The sequence below is a fragment of the Camelus ferus genome, chromosome 33 (assembly GCF_009834535.1).
Source record: "Camelus ferus isolate YT-003-E chromosome 33, BCGSAC_Cfer_1.0, whole genome shotgun sequence".
Classification (NCBI taxonomy): domain Eukaryota; kingdom Metazoa; phylum Chordata; class Mammalia; order Artiodactyla; family Camelidae; genus Camelus; species Camelus ferus.
In genome coordinates this window covers 6,150,441-6,175,516 of record NC_045728.1, presented here as the reverse complement: position 1 = coordinate 6,175,516, position 25,076 = coordinate 6,150,441, and the positions used below count along the sequence as shown (strand labels likewise).

Genomic DNA, 25,076 nt, shown 5'->3' with positions numbered 1-25,076 from the left:
TTTGATTATTTTTTTTCCTTTCTCTTAATTTCTTTTTAAAAAAATTTTTATTTATGTATTTATTTTACAGTATCATCGTTTTTTAAACTGAAGTATAGTTGAGATACAGTATTATATGTTACAGGTGTACAGTGTAGTGATTCACAATTTTTAAAGGTTATACTCCACTTATAGTTATAAAATATTGGCTATATTCCCCATATTGTACAGTACATCCTTGTAGCTTATTTTGTGGCTTTGCGTTCGATGACTTTGCCCAGCTGTAGGCTAATGTGTTCTGAGCACGTTTAAGGTAGGCGAGGCCCAGTTATGATGTTCTGTAGCTTAGGTGTAGTAAATGCATTTATGACTCACAATGGGTTTATGAGCCCGTAACGCCCTCAAGGTGAGAAAGAGCTGTTCTGTTTGTGAAATTAGGTAGTCACTTAGTTTTAATAGTGTGTTATATGATAGTTTCTTCCCTCCTGTAACATTGTTTCCAGAACACTTGTTCCTGCCCCTCCAGATTGGACAGCTGATTCTTGAGGCCCCCTCTTAACTCTCAACTTGACTTCCCCTCCACAGCTTTCTTGGATGAGAGCCACTATTTTCTGGATGCTGTGTCTTTTTCTTTCTTATTTTACTCTCTCATTTAGCTGAAGTGCTTTCTTAAGGACTTCCTCAGAAAGCATACATGAGAGGTAAACTTTGAGTCCTTTCCTTTGCCCTCCCTTTATATATATATATATTTTTTTATTGAAGTACAGTCATTTTACAATGTTGTATCAGTTTCTGGTGTACAGCACAATACTTGAGTCACACAGGAACATGCAAACATTCGTTCTCACATACTTCTTCACCACAGTTTACTACAAGATATTGAATATGGTTCCCTTTGCTCTACAGCTGCCCTCGCTTTCAGTTGATGCTTTGACTGAATACAGAATTTAAATTTCTTTTCCCTTCAAACATTAAGGGCATCTACCTATTGACTTAAAGCATCCACTGTTGCTAATAAGATATCTGATGCCATTTCAATTCTCATTTCTCTGACTTCATTTTTGCTTTGTTTCCTTCTCTGGAAGCGTATAGGATGCCCTCTTCATCCTTAGTCTACTGAAGTTTTGTAAGGCTGTTACTAGGCTGGAATTTATTTTTTTTTTTCATTCACTCCTCTAGGCACTTTTGGACCCTTTCCATTTAAAGTCTTACATCAGCCTTCAACTCTGAACGTTTTTCAATTATTTCTTTGATAACTTCCTTTTCTCGGTTTGTTTCCTCCTACTGGAAATCGTGTTAATTGTTAGACTTTCTAGGGTGATCCCATGTGCTGCTTCTGTTTTCTCACTTTTCCCCTCTCTGTCTTGTCTTTCTATGGTCTGTCTTGTTGTCTTGACGTTGTCCTCCAGACCTTCCAGGGAAGGTTTTAATTTGGGAGCCACATTTATAGTTTTCTTCCTTCTGGTCCTCTGATTATTTCATTTTCATAGCATCTTGCTCTTGCTTCACAGAGGCCAAATTGGGTTGACTTTCTCTGAGACACTAATTAGAATTGTTTTAAAAATTATCTCCTGACCCTTAAATGATCCCATTTCTTCTGGGATCTGGTTCTGGTTGTTTATTTTGGTCATTCTTTTTCAGGCTGCTGGTTTTCCCCTAGTGTCTGGTGAATGTTAGTTCATTTGTTTTTTAAAATGAAGAACCAGGCTGAAGGTCTAGCGAGCTGATAGGTAGGTCTAGCCCCACAGTAGGCCCTGGTGGACAGGTAGCCGCCGGGTGCCGTGCAGACGGGGAGCAGGCTGGTCAGCCAACTGGCCTAGCCTGAGTGTGCGGTTTGCCCAGCTCTCTGGAGGCACCGGCTGACTCTGCAGCCTGCATGTGCTCTAGTCCACCAGAGCTCACGGGCCGCATCTGCCTGCTTCCTTTTATATGGCCCGAAAGATGGGAATGGATTTTTCATTTTTAGAGGCTTATTTAAAAAAAAAATTAAGAAGAATACAATAGACTATATGTAGCCGGCAGTGCCTAAAACATTTACTGTCAAATTTGTGCAGAAGAGTATGCCTACCCCTGCTCCAGTCCAAGGGTTCATATCCCTGGATCACAGCCCTCTGTTTTCATCTGCATTAAGTGTTGCCCCTAGGTTCAGGGTCGGGCAGTGGATGGAGCCGACTGGTACAGCTCTTCTTCAGAGGGACCCTGTGGTTGGTCCTAGTTTCCAGCTTTGTTTCCCATCCTGTCCTCTGTCCCTGCTTGTTTGGAGCCCACATCCTCTTCTGGGTTCCCATGGTGATGCTGGCGGTCACCTCCATGTAGCCCACTGGATGCTCCAAGTCGCAGCTCCCTTCACCGCGGTCTTATCCACTCACACCCTGCCTTCCACTTTCTAACTTCAGGAAATGAATTGCAATCTCTTGTTCTCTGCTGTCTCCCCAGTCTTTTTCCCATCACTGTTGTGGATTTGTTCCCCTCTGTCATTCATTACTGCCGCTGCAGTGGGTTTTTGGAACGGTCTGAGAGTCGCTGTTAAATAGGGGTCTGGGGCCTTCCACTTATGTGTGGATGTGCTGGCTGGGCTCTGTAGGTGTAGGTAGCTTAGACCATAGGGAAGTTACCCCATTGAGGCCAAACCCAGATGGAGCCGGTGTTGGTGAGCTGAGACAGACCCCTCGTTTCTCCCAAACTCCCCTGCACAGAGAGGGTGCTGGGTGCTCACGTGCAGTGGGTGGGCTATAAGCCAGGCAAGGCCAGAGCCGTGGTGGTACAACCTGTGTCCCTCTGACCTAGCATTTCTACCTCCAGGATCTGACTCAAATAATCACTCATACATGTGCACAAAGAGGGGCAAGAATGTTCATTACAGCATTATTTGTGATAGAAAAAATGAAAAATAAAGACAAAAACAGTCTAAGGGACCCTGTGTGTGTGGAGAAGGGGAAAGGTGTAGTGTGTGCATAGCATGGGCTACTGCACAGCTGTTCCAAAGGACGGTCTGCATGGACTGTCGTGGGGGGGGTCTCTGAGGTCCCAGGTAACCCGTAAAGGGTCCTCCCTCCTGTGCTAAAAAAAGACCTGTATGTAGATATGTTCACATTTAATGTAAATTCATTAAAGAAAAGACTGAAATCCTGAGCACCCAACTATTATTAGCTGGGGCGTTAGACTTCTGAATTATTTTGAGAATATCCTCATGTGATACATGATAGATAGATAGATAGATAGATAGATAGATAGATAGATAGATAGATAGATATCTTTTAGGATATTAACCTCATCACCAAACAAACAAAACAAAGAAGCAGATCAAAAGATTAGCCTGGACTGGGGCCTCTGGCTGCTTCCTTACTTCACAGCCTGAATGCATGGGGCTTGTCAGTTCACCAGCAAGTACTGCGTACCCCCAAATATGTGGACCCCAAACTGGAGGTTTACACCTGCCTGCAGAGACATGCCTGTGAGATGCCGGTGAAGAGTGCCTGGCCGCGGCGGGTGCTGCTGGGAGCTAGTGAGGTGGAGTGTGCACACCTGGACACGGGGCGGTAGAGGGGTGTTCCAGGTGAGGGCAGCAATGTGGACAGAGCTGTGGAGTGGGCTCCTGGCATTAGCTGGGCGTTGAAATGGGGCTTCACTAATGGGGCAGGGGAAAGGCGAGGGAGCCCACAGGGGTCTCCATCCATTGAAGACACCTAAAGATGGCCAATTTCTGTCTACCTTTCTCTCTGGTGCTTCAGAGCTTTCAAAACCAACGAGCTGGGGCCCCCTCTGGGGCTTGGAAGGACAGTGGAATAACGACAGGCAGACACTTTAAGGTGGAAATGTCCCTACCACACGAATGAAATTCTTGACCCAGAATCTGGGTCCTGCCCCTCTCAGCTGTCTGATTGTCCCGTGCCCTCCTGCTGCTGCCACCTCAGCTCCGAGAGCCCTTGAGTCCTGCCTCCTCTGTGCCCCCGTCTTCTCCATCACCAACTGGGAGCAGAGGTCCCTGTTGAGTTCTCCCTTTAAACTCCTGGCTTTCAGGAGGCCAGGAAAAGGTGTTGCATTCAGAGCTTGTTCAGAAGTGAATGGATCCTGAGCTAGTGAGATGTAGCCGCCACCACAAGACTAGTGTGTCCTCTCTTTCTCCTTTTGTTTATCTGTTTCTCTTTCTCTCATTCTCTCTCAGAGACGAGGCAAAGTCCCAAGACTCTGTGGCAGTCTTAAGGCTCCAGTCAGCGGAAAGCCAGTTAACTCAGGACCAGTGGGTGAAGGCAGATTAGCATCAGGGTAGCTGGTTCCACTTCAGTGTTTGGCTCTAGCCTGTGGCAGCCTGGTTCTGATCCATAGTGAGCGGTGGCCCAGAATTCCAATTGTCCTGGCCCCCCAGGAGGGGAGGTATCCTCTCCTAGTGGGCTCCTCCTCCCTTGCCGCCGACACACACAGGATGGCGGGCACATCGGTGTTGCTCTGAGACCTGGCACCTGTGCTCCTTTCAGAGTGAAGTAAGGAGATACCTTTAGACAGGAAGTTGAGAGACAGGCCATATTTTGGGCCTCCTAAGTGTTCAGTCTAATATCTCTTCTAGTCTGGTCTGCTTGACCCCAGAACAGTTTATTCTGCTTGTGGGGATGGGGGTCTCACAGCTCTAAGGCCAGGACTGTCAGCCAGGAGCCTTGTTATCTCATTAGATGTCACTCTCATCCTTTTGTTCAGATGGAACTTTGTGGAGAGCTGTGCACCACATAGCCAGCCAGCAGGGGCAATTCCCATCCCTAGAGGACCACCTTCTATATGAGTAACCCCTGGGTGGGGCTGCTGCATTCAGAGTTACCACCGGGCTGTCAGTTTCTGGGCCCGAGAGGACTGAGGAGAGACGGAAGGAGCCTGTCAGGTCCAAGGTCTTGCTAAAATCAGCATGTGCCTCTCCGCTGTCTCCAGGGGCATCCCTGTGCTTTCATTGAGACAGGTAATTAGCGGTTTGGAGGTTTGCTGTGGGGCATTGGAGGCTTCCAGCAGGATCCCGACCGCGCCCTGCAGCCCCATTTATCCTTGATCTGGAGGTCTCATCAGGCCTCACTTGAGTACTTCCAGCTTCCTGCAGCGTGGGACTGTGGATGCCACGCCCTGGCCTCCTCTCCAGCCTCTGGCCTGCCCTCGCTGGTCACCAGGGCTGAGGAGGGTGTCCATCCAGCCAGGGGAGATACCCCAAGAAGAGGAAGGAAAATGTGAGTCCCACGAGACCCTCCGCCAGCCTCCCCCCTTGCCAGCCTTCTCTGAGTGCCGTGATGGGCTGCCCTACCAGCCTGGGTCTCGCAGCCCGTCCCCCACATGGCTCTGCTTAGCATCTGTGGACGGTGGGGGGAGTAGGGTGGCTTCCCACTCCAATCATGCTTTGCTGTCGCTTCTTCCCTGCTCCCCTGGGACTACACATCTGGGTCAAATAAGTTGAAACTGGCTCATCATAATGAGGGGAGAGCAAAAGCCACAGGCCGAGCCGTGGAAATGACCTCATCATGCAGAAGTCCTCAGCGACGGCTGGAAAGCAGTCTTGTTTGAACATGTGTATGGGAAGCTGAGCAGACTGTCTGTGGTTTGCATTTTCATGTTTCATGTGCAACAGCATTTTCCTGGGGATTTGGCTAAGCTAGCTTTGGCAGACAGCAAGAAAGGCAGCTGCTCTTTCCTCTCCACAGCCCTGCCTCTCGCCTCTGGAGGCAGTTGGGCTTTCGTGTCTGGAGTAGGGGGGAGTGGGGGGAACAGAGCTGGCTTCATTTACTGGAGAAGGGTTTCAGAAGACCTTAATGAAGGGTCTTGACGGGCAGGACCGAGCCTTGTGCTAGCCAGCGGCACACCAGCCCTGCGCTGCGGAGGGAGGGACCAGGTGTGGACAGGGCGGCTGCTCATCTGTGGTGTGTTGGTGTGACCATTCCTACCGCCAGAACATCCCTGTAGAGAAAGAGCTGCTGCCCCAAGCCCCACAAAGGCCGCCACCGCCCCACCCCAGGCTGCCTGCCCCACAATCCCACACTGTTGGATTTGGTGGGGGCAGGGCGGTTGGTACCACACGCCATCGTCAGTACAACAGCCGTCGTTCCTTGTTGTGAGAGGCTTGTCTTCTCCCCTCTGTGCACCCCTCCCGAGCCTGTCCCAGCCCACGTCTGGCTGCAGCGTACTCCGTGCTGCTGCTCCTCAGACAGCCCTGCAGTGCTGACAGCAGCGGGCCTCTACTTCCTGCGCTCCCGGGGGCATCACAGCGAGCATCATGTTGGCCTCTGCTCGCTCTGGCATCCTCCCGGACCTCTCAGCCTACAGCTCTCATTGCTCTGGCACCTCATTGTGCTCTTTGGTTTTGCTGATGGCTGTTTATATGTCTCCGGGAGGGGCTGGAACTAATCATGTTTCTCCTATCTGATAGAGTTGCTTTTTGGAGGATATGGCTGCAGCACAGGTTTCTTAGGGAAAGGCCTGAAAGAGGATGGCTCTGTGGCATGGGGAAACTGTTGAGGAGTCAGGTTCAAATCTCAGCCCAACCACTTACTGTGTGACCTTAGGTAAATTACTTAACCTCTCTGGGCTTCAGTTTTAAGGGGCGGCTTGTTTTTAATGTATTTGTTATGTAAGTGATCCATATTTATTTTAGAAAATGTAATAAACACCCCCCAAAAAACTAACTTAATAAAAATTGTAGTCACAAAGAACTTCACTACCCAGAGATAAGGTCACAACATCTTGAAATATGTCCTGAATTTTGGACTTTTTTCTGTGTGTGCTCATGTGTCTGCATTTGTACATGCAAACACTCTTTTAACAATGAAATGGCATAATACATATTCTGTTCTACAGACCATATTAGGGCCCACATGTGGCAGGTGCTGTTTTAGGCATAGCACACCCGCCGTACAAAACACAGCCTCTGCTCTCAAGAAGCTTACGTCCAGTTGGAGGAGATGAACCATAAATAACAAATAAATAGGTCAAGTGGCAATAAACAGCTGAGAAAGGAGACAGAAGGACAGGGAGCTAGGCTTCCAGTTAAAAGGGGGCAGTTCAAGTGCTCGCCCACTTCCTTTTAAAACCACTGCTAAAAATGACATGAAAGGAATTACTTTCAAATAAAATGACCCCGTAAAGACTAGAGGAAGGGAGAGGAGACAAAGCGAGGAAGCGAAGGGAGGAGGAGGAACTGACTTGGCAGGTCTGAGGCTGGGAACCTGAGCTGGCAGAGAGGAATCTGAGCCTAAATCCCCTTTGCCACGTCACAGGACTGGAGGCTGCTTTTGCAGAGATGTGGTCCCTGGAGAGGTTAAATCAGAGGGTCTAGAGATTCCAGGTGCAGGTAAAGGTGGGGCCACGGTGCTGAAACGTAGGGGCCTAAGTGGAGGTTCACACCGTCAGTGTTGAGCTGACTCTGTGCCCACCCCCCGCCCACCTGCTTCTCTTCCTCATTACTCGAATGCAGTCCGCCAGCCTCATCCCTTCACATATGAAATGACAGAGCCCTCTGTGGGGAATCTGACCAGCCCAAGGGAAAAGCCATAAGCTCTTGGGGGCTCCGTCATGCAGAGGAGTAGCCTGACCATCCTAGAATGAAGCTCTAGGTGAGCACCCCTCTGTCCATAAGCTTCCTGTAGGCGTCTTACTGCTGTATTCATGCATGTGACAGGGGACAGGCCAGGTAGCCAGACTTTTGAGCGGAGTCTCAGTTGAACAATGAAAGGACCAGAAAAAGGAAGGAAGGAAAAGAAAGAGACTTGGAGGAGATAGAAACCATGCAGGGAGAAGAAATTTTCAAAGACTGTCATTAATCTCAGAGAGAAATTATAATACGTGCAAAAGGACAAGATACTATCCATAAGGATTTTTTTTCAGAGCTCTTGGAAATTAAAAATATAGCAGAAGTGAAAAATTCAATAGAAGAGTAGAAGATGAAGACAGATTCCTGCAAAGTATAGCAGAAAGTCATAGATGGAAAATGGGAGAGAGAAGAAAACTGGAAAGTGAACTGAAGAAGTTACATATCCAAATAGTGTTCCAGAAAAAAAAGGGCAGAGAGAATGGGGAAGCAAATGATCAAAGAAATAAGAGTCTCAAGGCTGAAGAACATGATTTTCAAGATAGAAAGGACCCAACAGTTACCCAGCATGATGGATAAAAATAAACCCACTCCAAGATGCATAAACACAATCAGGACATGGGGGACAGCAAGAAAAAAACAGGCCAGCACAAGAGTTTGGGGATCAGAATGACCTCAGACTTCTTAACAGCAGCATTACAATCTGGAAGGTCATAGAGCAGTGCTTTCAGACTTTGGGGGTCATTGCTTTCCATCCTAGAACTCTTTAACCAAGCTCCTAATTAAGTGCAACAGTAGAACAAAGACGTTTTCAGATGTTCCAAGTCTCTAAATGTATCTCCCTTGGGTCATATCTCCAGAAGTATCTTGAGTTTGTACTTCAGTGCTGTTGGTTCTTGGTGTATGGTCCCTCGACCAGTGGCAGCGGCTGCATCTGGGAACTTGTTAGAAATGCACTTCCAGGGCTTTACTCAAGACATCCTGAATCAGGTGGTTCTGACGCACGCTAAAGCTTGAGAACCATGGGTCTAGCAAAATAAAGACATAAATGTGAAAGAGGAAGATAGTGGATCCAGGAAACGAGGTACCCAGCACAAGAGAGAGGGAGCGGGACCATCCAGGATGACAGGGCCCGGAGCCCCAGGGCACAGTTCCACACAGGGCACCTGCTGGCGCAGGTCATAGGCTCTGTGAACATACCATTGCTCTCGTGCCTGATGAGTTTCAGGACATCCAGAGGAGATTTTTTTTCATAAAATGGGAAGTGGATGTGGGGATGAATTAGTGACAGGTTTATAGAAAAGTAAACAAAAAAATAAATACTACCTTGGTAAACCAACAATTGTGCTGAAAAGGAAAAATAGTCCTAGTGTACTTTTCAGCAGTAGATAGCATTTACGTCATCAGAATGGTGTTGATGTTGAATATGGATTTATTCAAAATCGTGATCTGGTTGTGTTGGGAGGGCAGGGGTAGAAAGAGCACGCTGTGTGTGTGTGTACGTGCGTACAGATGTACGTACATACATACTCGTGCCCAGGCTCTTTTGGTAGAGAGCTGGTAAAAAAAACCCTAAATCCTTATCTTCCAATGAGTAATGATAAAACTGAAAAATCAAGGTGGAACAAGATACAAAAATGTTTGTCATTTGGAACTCTGGCAGTGCAGAACCAAAGAAATGGCTGAAAAAAGTTGAAAATGGTGCTCAGTTGAAGGAGCAGGGAGCATTTTAAAAGCACCTTCATTTCACCTTTAACCTATGTGCAAACACACCCTAAACTAAAAATAACAGCAAAGTTTGAAAAAGTATGACGGATAGGAGGCTTTACAAGGCATGTCAGGGAAGCTCTCTCAATAGATTGTGAACATTTTTGAGGGATGGGTTTTGGAGTTTTTAATTTTAAGTATGTCAGCAGGTAAAAAAATAATAAAAAATAAAAATAAATAAAAAATTTAAAAATTAAAAAAAAAAAACGCTTTCTAAAAAAAAAAGCGAGCAAGAGGGCAGGGTCAGGAAGTTTTTGGTGCTTCTCCAGCCACAGAGAAAAGCTTCTGGGCTGGGAGGAGCCAAGTACTTCTTACCCTGGGCGGGTGGCCCCTTAGGTCAACTTGCTGCCTGGCTTGCTACCGAGAGGGCACCAGGCGGGTCTGCTGACCGCATGGCTGGACCCCAGTCCTGAGCCTCAGCTTCGTGGGTGACGTGGGGATCATAGCAATACCTGCCTCACGCTGCAGGTGGGGAGTGAGTAAGTTACTACACGTACAGGGCATAGAACAGTGCCCAGCACATCTGCTAGCCATTAGCGCCCAGGGTCCAGAGGGTACTGACACCTTTTTTTTTTTTAACTTTATATTTTGAAAAAAAATTTTCAGCCTTACAGAAATGTTGTAAGAACAGTACAAAGAACTCCCTTAAAAAGCCTTCACTTCTTGTTAACATTTGGCATCCTTTCCTTTTTCTCTCTCCCCATCTACATGTAATAATAATATTATTTTGTTACTATTGTTATTGAAAGGTAAGTTGCGGACGTCATAACCCCCATTGCTAAGCACGTCCTAGGAACCAGAGTAAAGTGATCAATTTTAGGAACTTTCATATTTATATAAAACTATCATTTAATGTGGAGAGCATTATTAAATTTTACCAATGTTTCAATACCATCTTCAAGCAGGACCCTCACCCCCCAATCTCCGCTGGCCTCCCCCATCCTAGATCCAGTCCCGTCTCTGGTGTCCTTTAACCTGGAGTAGTCCCTCAGCCGTTTCTGTGACACTTTTGAAGAGTTGTGAAGCAACTTGTTGTGCAGAAGTCGGTGTGGGAGGCGGATGTCTCTTCATGATTGGATTTGGGTTATGCCTTTTGGCCGGTGCACCGTGGCACGTCCCAGGAGGCACGTGATGTCATTTCATCCCATGAGTAGTGATGTTAACTCCGATCACTTCGTGTCTCCCCTCTGTTATTAATAAGTAATCTCTAGGGAGATATTTTTGAGGCTCTGCATGGATATCCTGTTCCCCAACATATTTTCACCCGATAATTTGAGCACTTACCGGGCATTGACTCCCTTGTGAAGCTCAGTTGCAGGTCATTTAAATAAACACCAGTGTTTGCTTTTGGCTACCAGTGAGAGCATTGGGAAATATATTGACTTTTTTTTTCAGAGGTTTTATTCCCATTTGGGACAAAGGGCTCTTCCTTCTTGGGCTTAAAGTCTAAAAAGTCCAGATTCATTTATTCATTTGTTCAGTAATATTTGTTGAGGGCTTACTGGATACCATGTGCTATTCCAGAAGCTAGGGATAAAATGATTTATAAAAAAGTAAGGAAGACAAAATCCCTGTCCTCCTGGAAGGTACATCTAATGGGGGAATCAGACAGTAACTCTCCACTCCATTGTGAAGTAATGATGAGTGAAGGAGATGGCGTGATGGGGCCGTCAGGAACTCTGAGGAGCTGACCTTTGGACAGAGACCTGAATGAAGGAGAGAGCAACCATGACTCAGGTGGGAGGCTGGCCTGGCCCTGGAGTAGCTGGTGCGAGGCCGAGGTGGGCACGGGCTTGATATGAGTGAGGGGGAGTGTTGGGAGGTCGCTGTGGCTGGAGCAGAGAGGTCCAAGCGGAGAATGGCGATCAGTGAAGTTGGGGGAGGTCTGGTGCGAGATTGCAGGGGTAGCCCCTCAGGAGGGGACTGTCCCAGCTGGGCGGGCCCTGATGCTGCAAGCTCCTGGCCAGGGCTTTGTGGTCTGACCGAGGCTGGGCCGTGGAGTGACGGGCTCTGACGGGGCTCAGGGTGCAGCAGGGGGTTTCTCCTCTGGGCAGGGTTTCTCAGGAAGTGAAGAAGGTCAGCAGGAAGTGAGCAGTTGGAAAGTAGCCTTTTTTATTTATCCCTGTGGGGTGGGTGGGAGGGGCTGGCCTCGTGAGGGGCCTGTTTCCCCGCGGGTGGCTGGGGCGGGCTTTGACCAGCCTTGGCGAGCAGGCATCCCACAGGCCCAGTGACTCTCTGCCCAGAGCAGCCAGGGAGCCCAGGCCGTGAGCCCAGGGCTGGGTGTGTGTGGCCAGTAGGCCAGGCTCTCCTCTGGCGTCCGCTCTGCCATGATCCCTGCCATCTCCCCCACACCAGTGCTCAGGGCTTTTGTCCCTGCCACCCTGCCCAGGCAACACAGCGACACAGAAAGAGTAAGAGCCAGCATTTGGGGAGCACTTTTCCATGTGTGTTTGGGGTGGGGTACTTTTTAAAGGCTTCCTGCCTGCTGCTCATTAGCTCCTCATGTGCCCAAGGTTACACAGCCAGGATTTGAACCCAGGCTGATTGGGACTGGAATCTCCATCCGTCCTCCACCAGGCTTCACTGCAGATCCCATGGGATTTCTTAGGGGCCACTGCAGAGGCCAAGGCAGTGACATTCCATCTATTTCAGGCAGTTTCCTGCCTCACGAGCTCTTGATGTGCTTGACCTCTGACCTCTGGCCTGTGACCCTGAGCAGTTAGAGAGTGGTGGAGTGAGACGTGGCCAGAGGGTTGTGAGGAGGCCTTGGTGCCTCCCTTTCCGAGTCAGATCCAGAGATTCCCAGGAAGTGGGGTGACATTTATTTAGCTCCTCTAGTGGTTCAGGTGACACATTTTGTTTAACGTCAACAACTCTTTGGGTTAGATTTTTATGACCACCTTTAACAAATGAGGAAGCTGACTCAGAAGTTAAAATAATAGACCCAAGGTGGCACAGCCCAGGAGGGGCCAGCCGCACATCCGCCCACATTTCCTCGTGCTACTTCACCTGCCGGAGCGGGTCAACACCCACCAGATGTCGTGTGCTTGCCGTCGCGCCTCTGGACGCCCCCACCGGCTGCTGGAAGACGGCCCTGGGCCTTTAGGCCGGGGTGGAGAGAGCACAGGCTGCAGGTGGGGAGGCTGTGGTCCAGTGCTGCCTCTGCCCCGTCCCACGGCGTGCTGTGGGAAAAGTCTTGAACCCCTGTGACCTCTTTTCACACTCACCCGCGAAACGAGCGTTAAAATCACCTGTGTCCTCGGACCAACTGTGAAAGTCTGGGTTAGTGGTTCTGAGCTGGGTCTCGAGGTATGTAGGCAAACCTGACAATTTCCCAGAGTGTTAAAAAGCCCTTGCTCACTGCTCCCCTCTCTGGAGGGCACCTCTGAATCCAGAGTCAGGGAGGACGTGGGTCTTTTGAAAACATCCCAACTGGTTTTAAGACACTGTTTTCCTGTCCTGCTTTTAGGATCTATGTGGAAGCACTGCACAGAAGTATTAGAGTAGTGGTGACAGCTGTAGCAGATGTTACTGGAAATCGGGAAAGGGACTTAACCAGAACCAGGTGGTGTTGGATCAGGACCCTTGCCTAGAGTCTGTTTAGGAAAAACTACCTGGTTTCCTGCTGATGAAAACAGTGGTTCTCAACTAGGGGCAGTTCTATCCCCCGGGGACAGTTGGCAGTGTCTGGAGGCATTTATGGTTGTCACAACTGGAGAGAGGGTTTAACGAGCCTTCTAGTGGAAGCCTGTGATGCTGCTAACTCTCCTGCAACACGCAGGACCGCCCCCACAACACAAATGTTGACACGATGTCCATGGTGCCAAGGTTGAGAAACCCGGGACTGAAAATAGCCAGTACTCAAGTATTCCTACGTGTCAGGCATTGTTCCAAGAGCTCTGCGGGTATTAACTTGCCAGTCCTCCCGACCCTGTGACACAGGGTCTGCTGTTACCCTCAGCTGACAGGTAGGGAAGTAGGGGCCCAGGGAGGTTAAACACGGATTGGGGTCTGTGTCCCCGGGACGGAGCTGGCAGAGCGAGGACTCGAACTCTGACAGTCCCGCTCCAGAGTCCGCACCTTTAACCACTGTGCTGTTCTGCACTGCTTTGCATTGAGGGAGGCTCCTTGGCTTTAAACCAGATTCTCAGGTTTGAGTCCAGGAAGCCACAGACCTGGTTGTTTGGTACATGAGAAGAGCCAGAAACCTTTCATTCCTGTGCCCAGAAAATAAGAGGGAAGGGCTCTGTTGGGGACGAGGGGCCCAGTGACCCGTCAGGAAGACTTTGTGTCTTCCAGACTCTGAATGTGGCTCAGCTCACAAATTCAGCGGCCCAAAGCACCTCGTGGGGGTGGGTCACGAGCGAATATAACTTCTTAGCCTTTGGCTCCCTTTGTTAGGGAATCAAAGACGGGATGGGGGCCATCTCCTTTCTGTGGTGCCTGTGGGGCCAGGGTGTGGCAGGACAGTGCGGGGCTGGGGGCTTACTCTGGCCCCGGGCCATGCTGTGTCGTTGCAGATGTGAAGACGACCGTGGTTTACCCTGCCACAGAGGCGCACCTGCAGAAATACCTGCACCAGGACCTCCACCTGGTCCGGGAGACTGGAAGCGACTACAGGAACATCACCTTGCCCCACCTGGAGTCCCAGAGCCTCAGCCTCCAGGTGACTGGCCTCAGGGGGTCAGACTCAGGGGTCAGACTCGGAGTGCCGTCCCCACGGCCAGTGTGTCTTCTCAAGCATCTGTGGAGACGGCACCACAGATGGGCCAGTGCTGTCGTCCAGCACAGGTGGGGACACAGCAGAGAGCACAGCCGCCTGCGTCCCGGCCTTCGTGGGGCCTCCCTCCTGTGCGGGCCGCAGACAGCACGCAGATGTGTGCAACCACCCAAGACGTGAGGCTGTGAGTGCTGGGAGAAGCATAAGCAGGATACGGGGCGTGGAAAGTGCTGGGGCGAGGTCACTGTTTCACAGAGGACGGTCACCGTCACTGATGAGGGACTTGAGCGCACCGCCAAGGCGCCCTGGGATCTCCAAGCAGTCTGGTCCGTAGGAAGAGTTTCTGTCTACTCTATAGTAGCCGTGATGTAGTCTCAGAATGGCTCTGGCTGGGGGTCTGGGAGTGGTAAAGACCCTTGCTGGTTAAGTCCACCCCATCCAGACCCTGCTTCCCGGTTTCACGTGCAGCAAACCGGCCTCCAGGAGTTGAGTCCCAGGTAGAAACTTCCCCTTCCCTCGCTCCCCCTGCATTCACTCCAGAGGGCAGGACCTGGGGGCTTGGTGTGGGGCCTCTTCTTTCAGGGCTGTGTTTGCGAGTTGGAAGCTTCTTCTGAGCTTCTTCAGCCACTGGGCCAGACACGAGGCCGTTTTGCTAAGAGATCCCACTTCTCCTTGGGTCTGTGCCCAGCGCCAAGCAGAGCCTCTGCCTGGGATTGGCCCCACATGCACGCTCAGAGAGAATATGATGGATGAGCTGTTTTCTTGCTCACTTGTGGCTTTTGCTGTCTCCATCTCTTCATCACTCACTCCTGTCTCTCAGCGTTTCTCTGCATTTCACCTGAAATTCAGGCTACAGTGGTGGCAGCTGTTCTAACATGGGAGACTCACAGCTCTTTCTCCCAGGCCCAGGAGCAAGGAGGGCGCCCTGGGGGTGAGGGCGCTGGACGTGGGTTGTACAGGAGGTTTGCAGGGCTTGCCGGAGGCCCCGTGTGCCAACAGCCCTCTGTCCCACTGGGGGAGACCCGGCCCGGCTGGGAGCCACATTCCCCTCTGCAGTATTGCACGAGGCCCCTCTGGCTCACACTGGCTTGATTTTTTTTCCCCCTTTTTTTTAAAAAAGAAATCCTAGCTCTGTCTTCTAAGTGGAAAGGAAGTAAATCTCCATCTTCCTAGACAGGGTCTGCTATTCGGGGTGGCGGGGGATCTCCTGGAATGTATTGCACTGGTTGCACATATGTGGGACTGAAGAGAAGAAGCCTTTAATACAGTTGGCATTAGTCACATATAGACCTTCTTATAGACCACTATGCAGTTCCTCTTGGAAAATAATAGAAAAAACCCCACTCCTCTTCCAGCTCCTGTCTGACAAGAGTACTCATGTATCCTTGCTCGGCTGTCCCTGGCAAATTTACAGGTACTCAGTTTAATTGGCAGCAGTCGTGTTTATTGGGCATCTCCTCTGCACCAGCCCTGTGCGAGGCTCTGGAAGGTCAGCAAGGTGAACACTGATAACATCCCCGTAGTCTTGTAAGGAGGCTAGACCTGCAGTCTGAGACTCGCATGATAAAGGGATAAGCATTTCGGTGGTCTGTATATGAGGTACAGTGGTGACACAAAGGGGGAGTGATCAGCCCAGACTGGAGGGGGGGGCTACACAGAGAAAAGGATCCTCCTGTTGGGTCTTATGGGACAAAGAGAAGTGTGCCAGGTGGACAAGGCAGACGGGGCATCCCCGGCAGAGGGGTGGGCAGGAACGGAGGCACAGAGGGCTGGAATCCCTTGATGCATTGGGAGAGCTGGCAGGAGACAACAGAAAAAGGCAGGCAGGGGCCAGGATTTTAAAATCTGCATTTTTGAAAAAACCTCTCTGTTTCTAACCATCAGGTTTGAGAACCGTTGCCGTAGGTGATGAGGGTCCCATACTCGGTTTTAAGCATGTGGGCGACAAGGACCAGTTAGTTGGAAGCAGTGAGGGTAGAAGCAGGAAGACTGAACCAGGGCAGAGGCCCCAGGGGCTTCCCTTGTGTTGTAAGAGGCAGGGTGTTGACACTGGTTGATGTGGAGCAGCAAGGGAAGGATCTGGGGTGACTCCAGGTCTAGCTTGGGTGGTGAATGGTAGATAGTGGTATCCTTAACCAGCACAGGGTGGGGACAGCAGGATGGACATTCAGTTGGGACTTGCTGAGTACTCACAGGGTGCCAGGGACTGTTGCAAGCATTTTATGTGCGTCACCTCATCGGATCCTCACGACAGCCCTTTGGAGGCGGATGCAAATCCAGGCAGTCTGGCCCCAGCATCTGTGGCCTTAGCCAGCTACCCTATTTGTCTTCTCAAATTTGAGGTACTTGTAATTCCCCCCCAGAAAATGTGGCAGGCTGCCTGGATGTCAGAGCGCGTCAGGCTAAAGTGTCGATTCGTGAGTCACCAGATGTCGACTTCAGCGTCAGCCATGTGGACACTCGCCCTGCCATCCTGGAGCATCCTGAGCCCATTTCCATGTCTGGAAAATGCCATGACAGCACCTCCCTCCTGGGGTCCTAGTGCAAGCTGAGAGAGGTGCCTCCAGTTGGAGGCAGGAGCTGCTTATCTGGGGGCAAAGGACAGGGCTCTTCACGGAGAGGAGGATGCTACCTCTCTGTCCCCTTTATTTTGGGGACGCTTCAGCTCAGGTTCCAGCTGGCGTTTTTCTCCAGTCGCACATTCCCAGAGAGATTTCCAGTCAGAGAGGAAGTGCCTCCTCGGGACACTGACTTGCTGGACGGTCATTGCTCTGGCCCTGGCAGAGGCGCGGCCAGGCTTTCTTGGGAAAGCCCCTCTTTTCTGGGGATCGACCACGTCGTGACTGGCCTGCGGCTCCTAACAGGGGCTCTTGAGGCCCTGATATTCCCGGGCAGGTCCCCTCTCCTTCCTCCTTCTCTGATAGTTGCACTTGGTCTTGGCCCTGGTGGCCGAAAGCCAAGCACGCGGACGCGGGGTGAGTCTCGGCCTTCGCTGGTACTGCTGTCAGCACTCCCGGGAGTGGGCAGAGGAGCCCTGCACTCAACTGGCCGTGTCGCTCCCCTGGCCTCCCACCCACCCCTCGGTCAGTTCGAGGCCCTGCATGACTGTGATGCGGAGGCACAGCAGCATGCGCCCAGCTCCTGCCCTCTGTGTGGTGCTCCAGCGGGGCTCTCTCTCCCATGTTGGGCACAGAGTTCACTGACCCGGAGGGAAGTCACGTTTGCAAAGGGCTGTCAGAATTTGGGGAAGCAGAGAGGAGCGGGGCCCATGGTTGGAGCCCAGTGAGAACAGGGGCCTTCTTATCTTAACCTCCTGCAGGCTGGCTTCTTCAGAGAGGCCACCAGGGCCTTAATGATAAAGTGACGTCCTTGGGATCCACACAGCACCCAAGGAAGGGTCCTCTGAAGACTGTTGGCAGCAGCTGATCAAAGGGTGAGAGAGAGCTGGCAGCCCGGGGTTGACAGGAAAAGTCGGTGTCATCGCCTCTCCACGTGGCGTTTGTCGCGCAGGGCCCGCATCAGCTGTGTCTCCAAGTGGGGCAGAGGTGCGAACCCCACCACTCACAAGACCCCCAGCAGGCAGAGAAACCCAGCACGTTACCGTCTAGAACCGAGGCCTGCCCTGCCTTGGCCCGTAGCGGGCCCCTCTGCAAGAAGGAGCTCCCAGCCCGACTCACTTTGCCCGTGGTCCTGAACAAGGTGGCATGGGGCCCACGGGGCCCTTCTCCCGAGGCCTGTGGGCAGGGAAGGGGGCAGATGCGGACCAGGCCTGTGAGGTCACAGCAGGGCACAGACACAGTGCTGGCAGGAAGAGCCTAAACAGCCGGCCCCGTCTGAGCTGCAGGGACCCCTGTGGGGATGGCTGTGGTGGGAGAGGGGAGATCTCTTCCAGACCCCATGAGTAGATCCCTGGACACGAGACAGCCTGAGTGTTGATCCCCCAAGCTTAGTGGCCTTTTGTGACTTGGCTGTCCTTCCTGGGGAGGCTCGAGAGCCTACATGGCCCAGGGCTGGGTGTCTCTCAAGGAAAGGTGACTGTTGTGTGAACCCTCTCTCTCCCCCTCCTTCCAGTGGGTGTATAATATTCTCGACAAGAAGGCTGAAGCCGACCGGATTGTTTTTGAGAACCCAGATCCCTCTGATGGCTTTGTCCTCATCCCCGACCTCAAGTGGAACCAACAGCAGGTAAAGGATCTCGTACTGGGCCTCTGTCTCTGAGGACCCTGCTCCAGGCTGCAGGGCCTCCTTAATCCTGCCCTTCTCCCCACGTGGGCTCTCTCTCTGAGCAGATTATAATTAACCAACAAGGAGGGGCGGGAGGCCCAAGCTGTCTGCGTGGGAGTGCCTACCTGTCATACGCAAATGTTCACACTGTGTTGGTTCAGCTTAGAGCCCTTTTCTGGCTCTGCTCCTACCCACGGGGTGAGGAGTGAGCCAGCATTTGCCCCCATTACCACTCAGGCCTTTCCTGCCCCAGCCAAGTGCTGGGGCTACCACCCTCCCTCCCAGGAGCACCTGGAACTCTGAGGTGGACTGCGTGCATCCCCCCTGCCCACCGGACACCAGCAGACCCAGGCAGGCCCACAGTCTGCAGCGCTGGCTGGCAGAGGCCATGGTGACCCCCTGAGGAGTCGCCCACGTGGCCCGAGCCGCAGAGGAGGCCTCCAGGGGCCCAGGGGCCACCGGGGCCTCTCAGCTCTGCTTCCTGGCCTCCAGGGGCCCTCTCCTCTCCTGACCTCGGGAGCAGGTTTCCGGAGGAGCTGTCTTCACTCTCGCTGTCCCTTTCCTGTTCCCTGTACCCTCTCCTCCCTCCTCACCTTCACAGCGGCCCATCACCACTCACACTTAACCGTTGCCCCACCCGAGAGTAACAGCAACGGGCAGAGCACGGTGTGCAGGCGAGCTGGTCCCACTCAGTCCTGGGCTTGCTGGGTAGGGGGTGGGGACTAGATAAATGCCCCGTCCTCCAGTTGAAATCTGTGGTAATCCAAGCTCAGATCTGCTGTTCTCTCAGATTTCTGGGCCCTCTGGTTTCTGTGTTCCTCTCACAGTCACGTGATCACCCAGAGCCGCTGCTCTGGAGGCCAGGCACCTTCTCATGCGTTCTCAGCTTGGCCTGTCCGTTAGGCCTCTGGGTCCTAAGCTGAGCTTAGCTGCAGTTTGCCTGGTGTGATTTGGTGGTTTCCCCACCAGCCACGTCCCTCCTTCGTTGCCAAAGAAGAGGTGCCCAGAGCCTGTGGTTGGGGTGAGGGGCATAGAATTTTGGCTCAGAGGCTCACAGGCAGGTGAGTGCCAGCTGTGTCTTAGGGAGGCTCATGGGAGTTCCTAAACATGGCTCAAGGCGGGGTGGGGGATTTGAAGGGAGTTTCTGCAGCACTGAGTATGATTCATCAGAAGCTGGTAGGCCTGCGAAGACAGCCCTCCCTTCGTGGGGTACCATAGGGCAGAGGCGGCCCTCTCCCCTGCCCCGCAGCTTATCCCTGCCCTGGGGCAGGGGCGGGGGGCTGGGGAGCTGGCACAAGGCTATGGAATGGGAATACTGGCGGCAACTCTGGGCAGTGCCTTTGTGTGGCTCTGGGGACTCTGTCTGTCCCCTGGGTGGCCCACACCTGCAGGTTCTGGATTACAGATGGGTCGAAGGAGGTGGGGGATGTGGTAAGAGGAACTTGTGACTCACAAGATCCCTGAAGACTGAAGACCTTGTGATTCACGGGGGATGGTGGTCTGAGGGCCATGCAGGACAGCAGAAGCATCCCCATTCAAGAAGCCCTAACACACTGGCACCCGCAGCACCGAAAACGGAAATCCTCTGTCCTTCTGACCTGGTGCTGGCAGGCGTCCTGCCTGGCCTGCCAGTGGAGCTGTCCTCTCTCTGTCCCCTTTAAGACAGAAAAGGCTTCGAGAGCTGCACTGGGCTCCCAGCCATACGGCTGGGGCGACTCACCCCCTGGTTGTGAACGGGCCAGCTTAAGTATCAGTGCCTTTGATGGCAGTCAGGTGTGATTGTCCTTAACCTTTGCGTAATTAGCACTTGCCTCTTTGTACTGCCACCTTTCAGTGTCTCAGACCTGACTTGTGACAGAGCACTGAGGTTGACAGCTCCCTAGAATCAGGCAGTGTGTCCAGCAGGGAGATAGGCCAGGCCTGGACCTCTGTCCGTCGTCCTCCTCCAGCAGGGAAGGACCAAAGAGAAGGGTCTGGCATGTGCTTTGAGGGGTCTTGTAATCGCCCTAGAGTGTTGCAGAAGTGTATCTTTGTTCCCCTAGCTGATGGCTCGGGGTCAAGTACCCAGTCCATCCATCTGTTTCACAAATATTTGTCAAGTGCCTGATGTCTCCTAGACACTCTTAATTCCCTGGAGGTTTTAGAATCCCTCAGTTCTCTTAAGAGATAGCCTGTAAATTCTTTTTCATTTGCTTATTTTGGAAAGTGCGTCTAGTTAATACATGTGTGTGGTAAGAAGCAAACAGTGCAAAGAGCGGACTGTGAAAGTAAGTTCTCTCAGCCCAGTTCCTCCATTTCCCTTCCCCAGAAGAGACTGTGTCTCGCCTTCCAGAGACAGTCTTTCCATACTATACGTGTCAGCATGTATGTGTTTATATAGACACACATCCATTTTCAGTTCTTGTAACTCAGATTCTTGTGTCCAAAGCACTCAGACAGGAAGTGCCTCCTTGGAGCCTCTCCGGAGAAGGAGAGGTGGTGCTTCAAAGCTCCAGCCGTTCTCCGCCTCACTCACCCTTGCTAGGAAGCTGTTACTCTGGTTTTACCGTCCTCCCTTATAAAAAGAGATTGCTCATGTCCCCACTGAGTGATTGATGGGCTGCCTTCGGGGTGCCAGCCCGAGAGCCTGGCCAGCCCCTTGTCTAGCTTTTTTCAGATCCTCTCTCTGGGCTGGGGGCCCTTTGGCTGCCTGCAGAAAATCTGAGGTCATGTCTGATACCAAAGTCTGGGTTCCTTTCCCTTCCTCACCCAGCCCGTGAGCTGATGCCCAACCCAGGCGTCATGCCTCATTCCGTACCAGTGGAGCAGAGAGGTGTGATTTATTGTCGTGGTTGAGACTGGTCAGCAGGGATCATCTAAAACAAATGCTCCTGGTATTTGGGAGTCCTGTGACAGTGACCGTGAGAACAGCTGAAGACACCCACAGGCATGCACACATGCTTCCATCTTCAAGCAGTTTTGTTTCCTGCTTCTCCTTGGGCCCCTAGCAGGCAGGGGGCAGGCGGAGGAGTAAATGTCGTGGTCTCAGGCCACGAGAAGGAAGAGTCCAGAAGAGACTTGTGGGCACAACTGAAGCCCCGGAGGGCACAGCCGGGCCATCAGCTGGAAGGTCCCCACTGGGCTAGTCTGCAGTGGGTCTGGAGCAGAAAGCCTGGCCTCTTTGGGCTGCGGCAGAGAGGGGTGTGTGTGGCATGAAGAGGCCCAGTTGGACATCGGGCACCAGATGGAAAGTCTCATTTTCAGTTTTTAAGTCGGGGCCTTTGGGGATTTGGTTGGGTGACTCATGGTCCCCAAATTATCTCCTTGAAGAATCTTAGCAACTCACACTGCAGGGCTGAGGGCTGCTGGACTGTCTCCATGCCTTGCCCCCGGAGCCCTGGTGTCTGGGGCTTGCCTCACACATGGACATGGTAACCGGCCAAGGCCGGGTGTGGGTGAGCAGAGACGGGTGGGAGGAAGCATCCATTTGCTCTTGGCTCAAGATCTTGTTGGCCTTGGGTCTTTGTGCTGAGGTGACCTCCGGGTCTTCAGCCAGGCACTGTTTCCAGGAAGGAAGCAGGAAGGGCCACCCGTGAGTCCCATGAGATAGGAGAAGAGAGCAGAGGGTGAGGCTGTGCTGGTGCCGAGCTGGCCTCAGGCTCCCTGTCCCCCCTCACGTGCCTCGTCACCCCTCACCAGCCTCTGACTCTGGAAACGGAATGGTTTACTCTCTGCCTTAGGTGCCCAATACTTCTTGCCTCCAACCTTTGTTTTCACTTGCCTCTTCCTCAATGCTCTTTATCCAAACCCTACCTCTTCTTCAAGACCCAGATCCCCTGCCTCCTCTTCCAGGAAGCCTCTCTGGATCAGCCTAGCTAGTCTTTCCTTCTTCCTCCTGTACTTTTTTTTTTTAATTGAAGAATGGTCAGTTTACAATGTTGCATCAATTTCCTCCTGTACTTTTGTCACTTTATGTCTTAAGGCAGTTACTTATATACATGCAGTTAGACCATGAGAGTTGACCCTGGCGCTTTCTTGAACCTCCTTCCTACCTCCCACTTCCCAGCAGCTGTGAGTATATAAATATTCTCATAATATTTTTCAGCAGGAAGAATAAACAGAACCTCCACCTCTTAGACTGTCCCACTCACCTTGGGCACATGGGTGCACACGTTGACTGGGGTTGGTCCCGCCACGGGGTCCCTGGGGTTGGCTGTGGCTGGCGCCACAGGCCTTGGGTGTAGGTGCTTCCTGGCTTCTGGGAGGAATTCCGGGATTGGCAGCCTCCCTGGCCCTGTCACCTGCTGAGCCCGTTTTAACCCTGTCTGTCTCCGCACAGCTCGATGACCTGTACCTGATCGCCATTTGCCATCGCCGGGGCATCAAGTCGCTTCGGGACCTCACTCCAGAGCACCTGCCACTGCTCAGGAACATCCTCTGGGAGGGGCAGGTGAGCCACCTTGGCTGAATTCACCCTGGAGCCCAGAGGAATTACATTCCGATTCCAGTGTGTTCTGGGGCCCCTTTCCTCACCCTTCCCAGAAGTCCATCTCTGGATGTCCATGCGGGGGCCCATGAAGGCTCTTGGTGGACTCGCAGGACCCTTGTTCCTGGTCCTGCCCTGCCCTCCATCTCTACCTTCAGCCCCCTCCACCCCACACAGGCCCTCCTCAGCCTGGCTTCCCACTTTTGCTCCCTGCCGTTCTCCTGCAGGTTGCATCTGGGATGCCCTCCCATCCCAGGATTGCCTGTCCTGCTTGTGACAGCCACGTGGTGCTGGACACATTTCTTGGTTGATAGCCTACAACCTGACGCATGTCTCCACGTCCCTTCTCATCTCCCTGGAGAGCAGAGACATGCATTATCTAGCACCTGGCATTCTAGGATACTTTCCTCCTGGGGGATTTGCTGAATTGAATGAAATAGCGGGGTGTAAAAGGAGCCCTGGAGGTGAAGGGAGATGGAAGAAGAGAGCCTAGAATCTTGGACACTGGTCCTGGTTCTGACACTGTGACCCTAGCCCGCCGGGTGCCCTCAGGCAGGGCACTTCACCTCTCTGGGCCTCAGTGTCTGGAGGGGATCCTCCTGAGCCTGCCATTCTGCCTGGTTGGTCTCAGCCGTGCTTCCGCTCTGAGGAATCAGGAGATGTGGCCCCCGTGCCAGAGCCTGCAGTCACCAGGGTACCCAGCAGGGGACAGGCTCACCTGTTTCAACCAGGGTGGTTCCAGGGCTGCGACGCAGACCTGCCAGTGGGGCTCTGCCCAGAGGGACCCTCCCTGCACCTCCAGGCCCTTCACCTCTGAGCCACCCTCGTCACTGTGCCTAGCCTGCCTTCTCTCCACCCTCCCTCAGCACCGTCTCCCTGGCTGCCTTTGTCTCTCTCTGGAGTGACCCGTTTCTCTGCTGAAACGACCTCTGGATGGCTGAGCACGGCGTCTTTCTCTCCAGAAGATGCCAGGCCAGCACTCCCACCGGAAGCCCTCTGGGTGCCCTGGCCCTGGTGTCACCCTGCTGCCAAGACCTCCTGGGGGAGCTCCACATGGCAGCATAGAGTACAGTTCTGGGGTGTTCTGAGCCCACTGAGGCCCTGTCTTTTTCTCTTCACCTCTGACGGCCTCAGAGGTTTGCTCACAATGGAAATGAGTCTCGTAGTAATTCCGAGCCTTGGGGGCTCCTGAAGCAGGTTGGGTAGAAACAGCTCTACCCCTGAGCAAGTTTGGGGTGGGCGGAGGGAGCCGGGGCCACAGTCGATGCTTTCCTTTCCTGCCAGGAGTCCAGCGAGACCTTGTGGCTCACAGTCGCCTGCCCGAGGCCCCTCCCCTGTCCTTTCTCTTTCCCCAAGCCCCAGGCAGCCCCAGCCCATCTCCTGGTGTCCCTGCTCCACTCTGTTCTATGCTGAGAGGGAGAACAAGGCTTCCTCCTGCCGTCTGGGTGATTTAAGTGCTGGTAAATCATCCGGGGGAGGACAGGCCCCACGGTCTTGGGAATCTGGGCCTGTCCTTAGCAACGGGACTTCCTAGATGGCCGGCGGTGACTGTTGAGGTTTTACCATGTGGGAGGCTGATCCAGGCTACCGCCCCCTTCCTTTGGGAGAAAGCGCCTCCAGTTTTGCTGCTGTCACCCGCACTTGCTGACTCCCTAGATTGGCAGAGAGGGATCTGAGGCCAGCAGTGGGCAGAGAGCTGTGGGGAGGGCTTTGACTAGATGTCCAGAGGCTGATCGCATCGCAAGCAGGAGGGGGTTCTGGTGCTGCTTTACGGGCAGCAGGGTGACCCCCCCGTCACCGTCCTCTCTCACCAGGAGGCCATCCTGCAGCGCTACCAGGTGAGGGCTGACCGCCTCCGTGTGTTCCTGCACTACCTGCCCTCCTACTACCACCTGCACGTGCACTTCACCGCGCTGGGCTTCGAGGCCCCCGGCGCGGGGGTGGAGCGCGCCCACCTGCTGGCCGAGGTGATCGAGAACCTGGAGCACGACCCCGAGCACTACCAGCGGCGTACCCTCACCTTTGCCCTCAGGGCCGATGACCCCCTGCTCGCGCTCTTGCAGGAGGCCCAGAAAAGCTGATTCCCCCGCCCTGGGCCGTCTGGAGAAAAACATTGATGTGGGCGGGGGGTGGGATTTTTAGCACCAAGTGAATTTTTTTTAAAAGTGTATTTTGTACTGACTTCTTACCAGCATGAGAATAAAGTGTCGGTCTCATTTGGTGTGGCCTGCCGGCGTGGCCTGGGGAGGTGGAGTGGGCAGAACCCAGCAGGGAAGGTCTTGAGTGGGGGCGAGTGTCTGGTGGCGGCTGCAGCCGGCCGGGAGGATGCAGGGCTCCCTCTGGGTCCCTGTGCACCTGCCTGTCCTCGC

The 25,076-nt window shown here is 52.7% G+C and overlaps 1 protein-coding gene across 1 annotated transcript in view; it reads left to right on the top strand.

The window, feature by feature from the left end:
• The window catches only part of DCPS (decapping enzyme, scavenger), a 33,130-nt gene extending 8,207 nt beyond the window's left edge, over positions 1 to 24,923 (top strand). The window contains exons 3-6 of the mRNA XM_006181708.2: positions 13,819 to 13,964; positions 18,090 to 18,203; positions 22,561 to 22,671; positions 24,522 to 24,923. Of these exons, the coding sequence (XP_006181770.1) occupies positions 13,819 to 13,964; positions 18,090 to 18,203; positions 22,561 to 22,671; positions 24,522 to 24,788 (638 nt within the window). The 3' untranslated portion in view covers positions 24,789 to 24,923. The remainder of the gene's footprint in view (positions 1 to 13,818; positions 13,965 to 18,089; positions 18,204 to 22,560; positions 22,672 to 24,521) is intronic.
• The last annotated feature ends 153 nt before the right edge of the window (positions 24,924 to 25,076 follow it).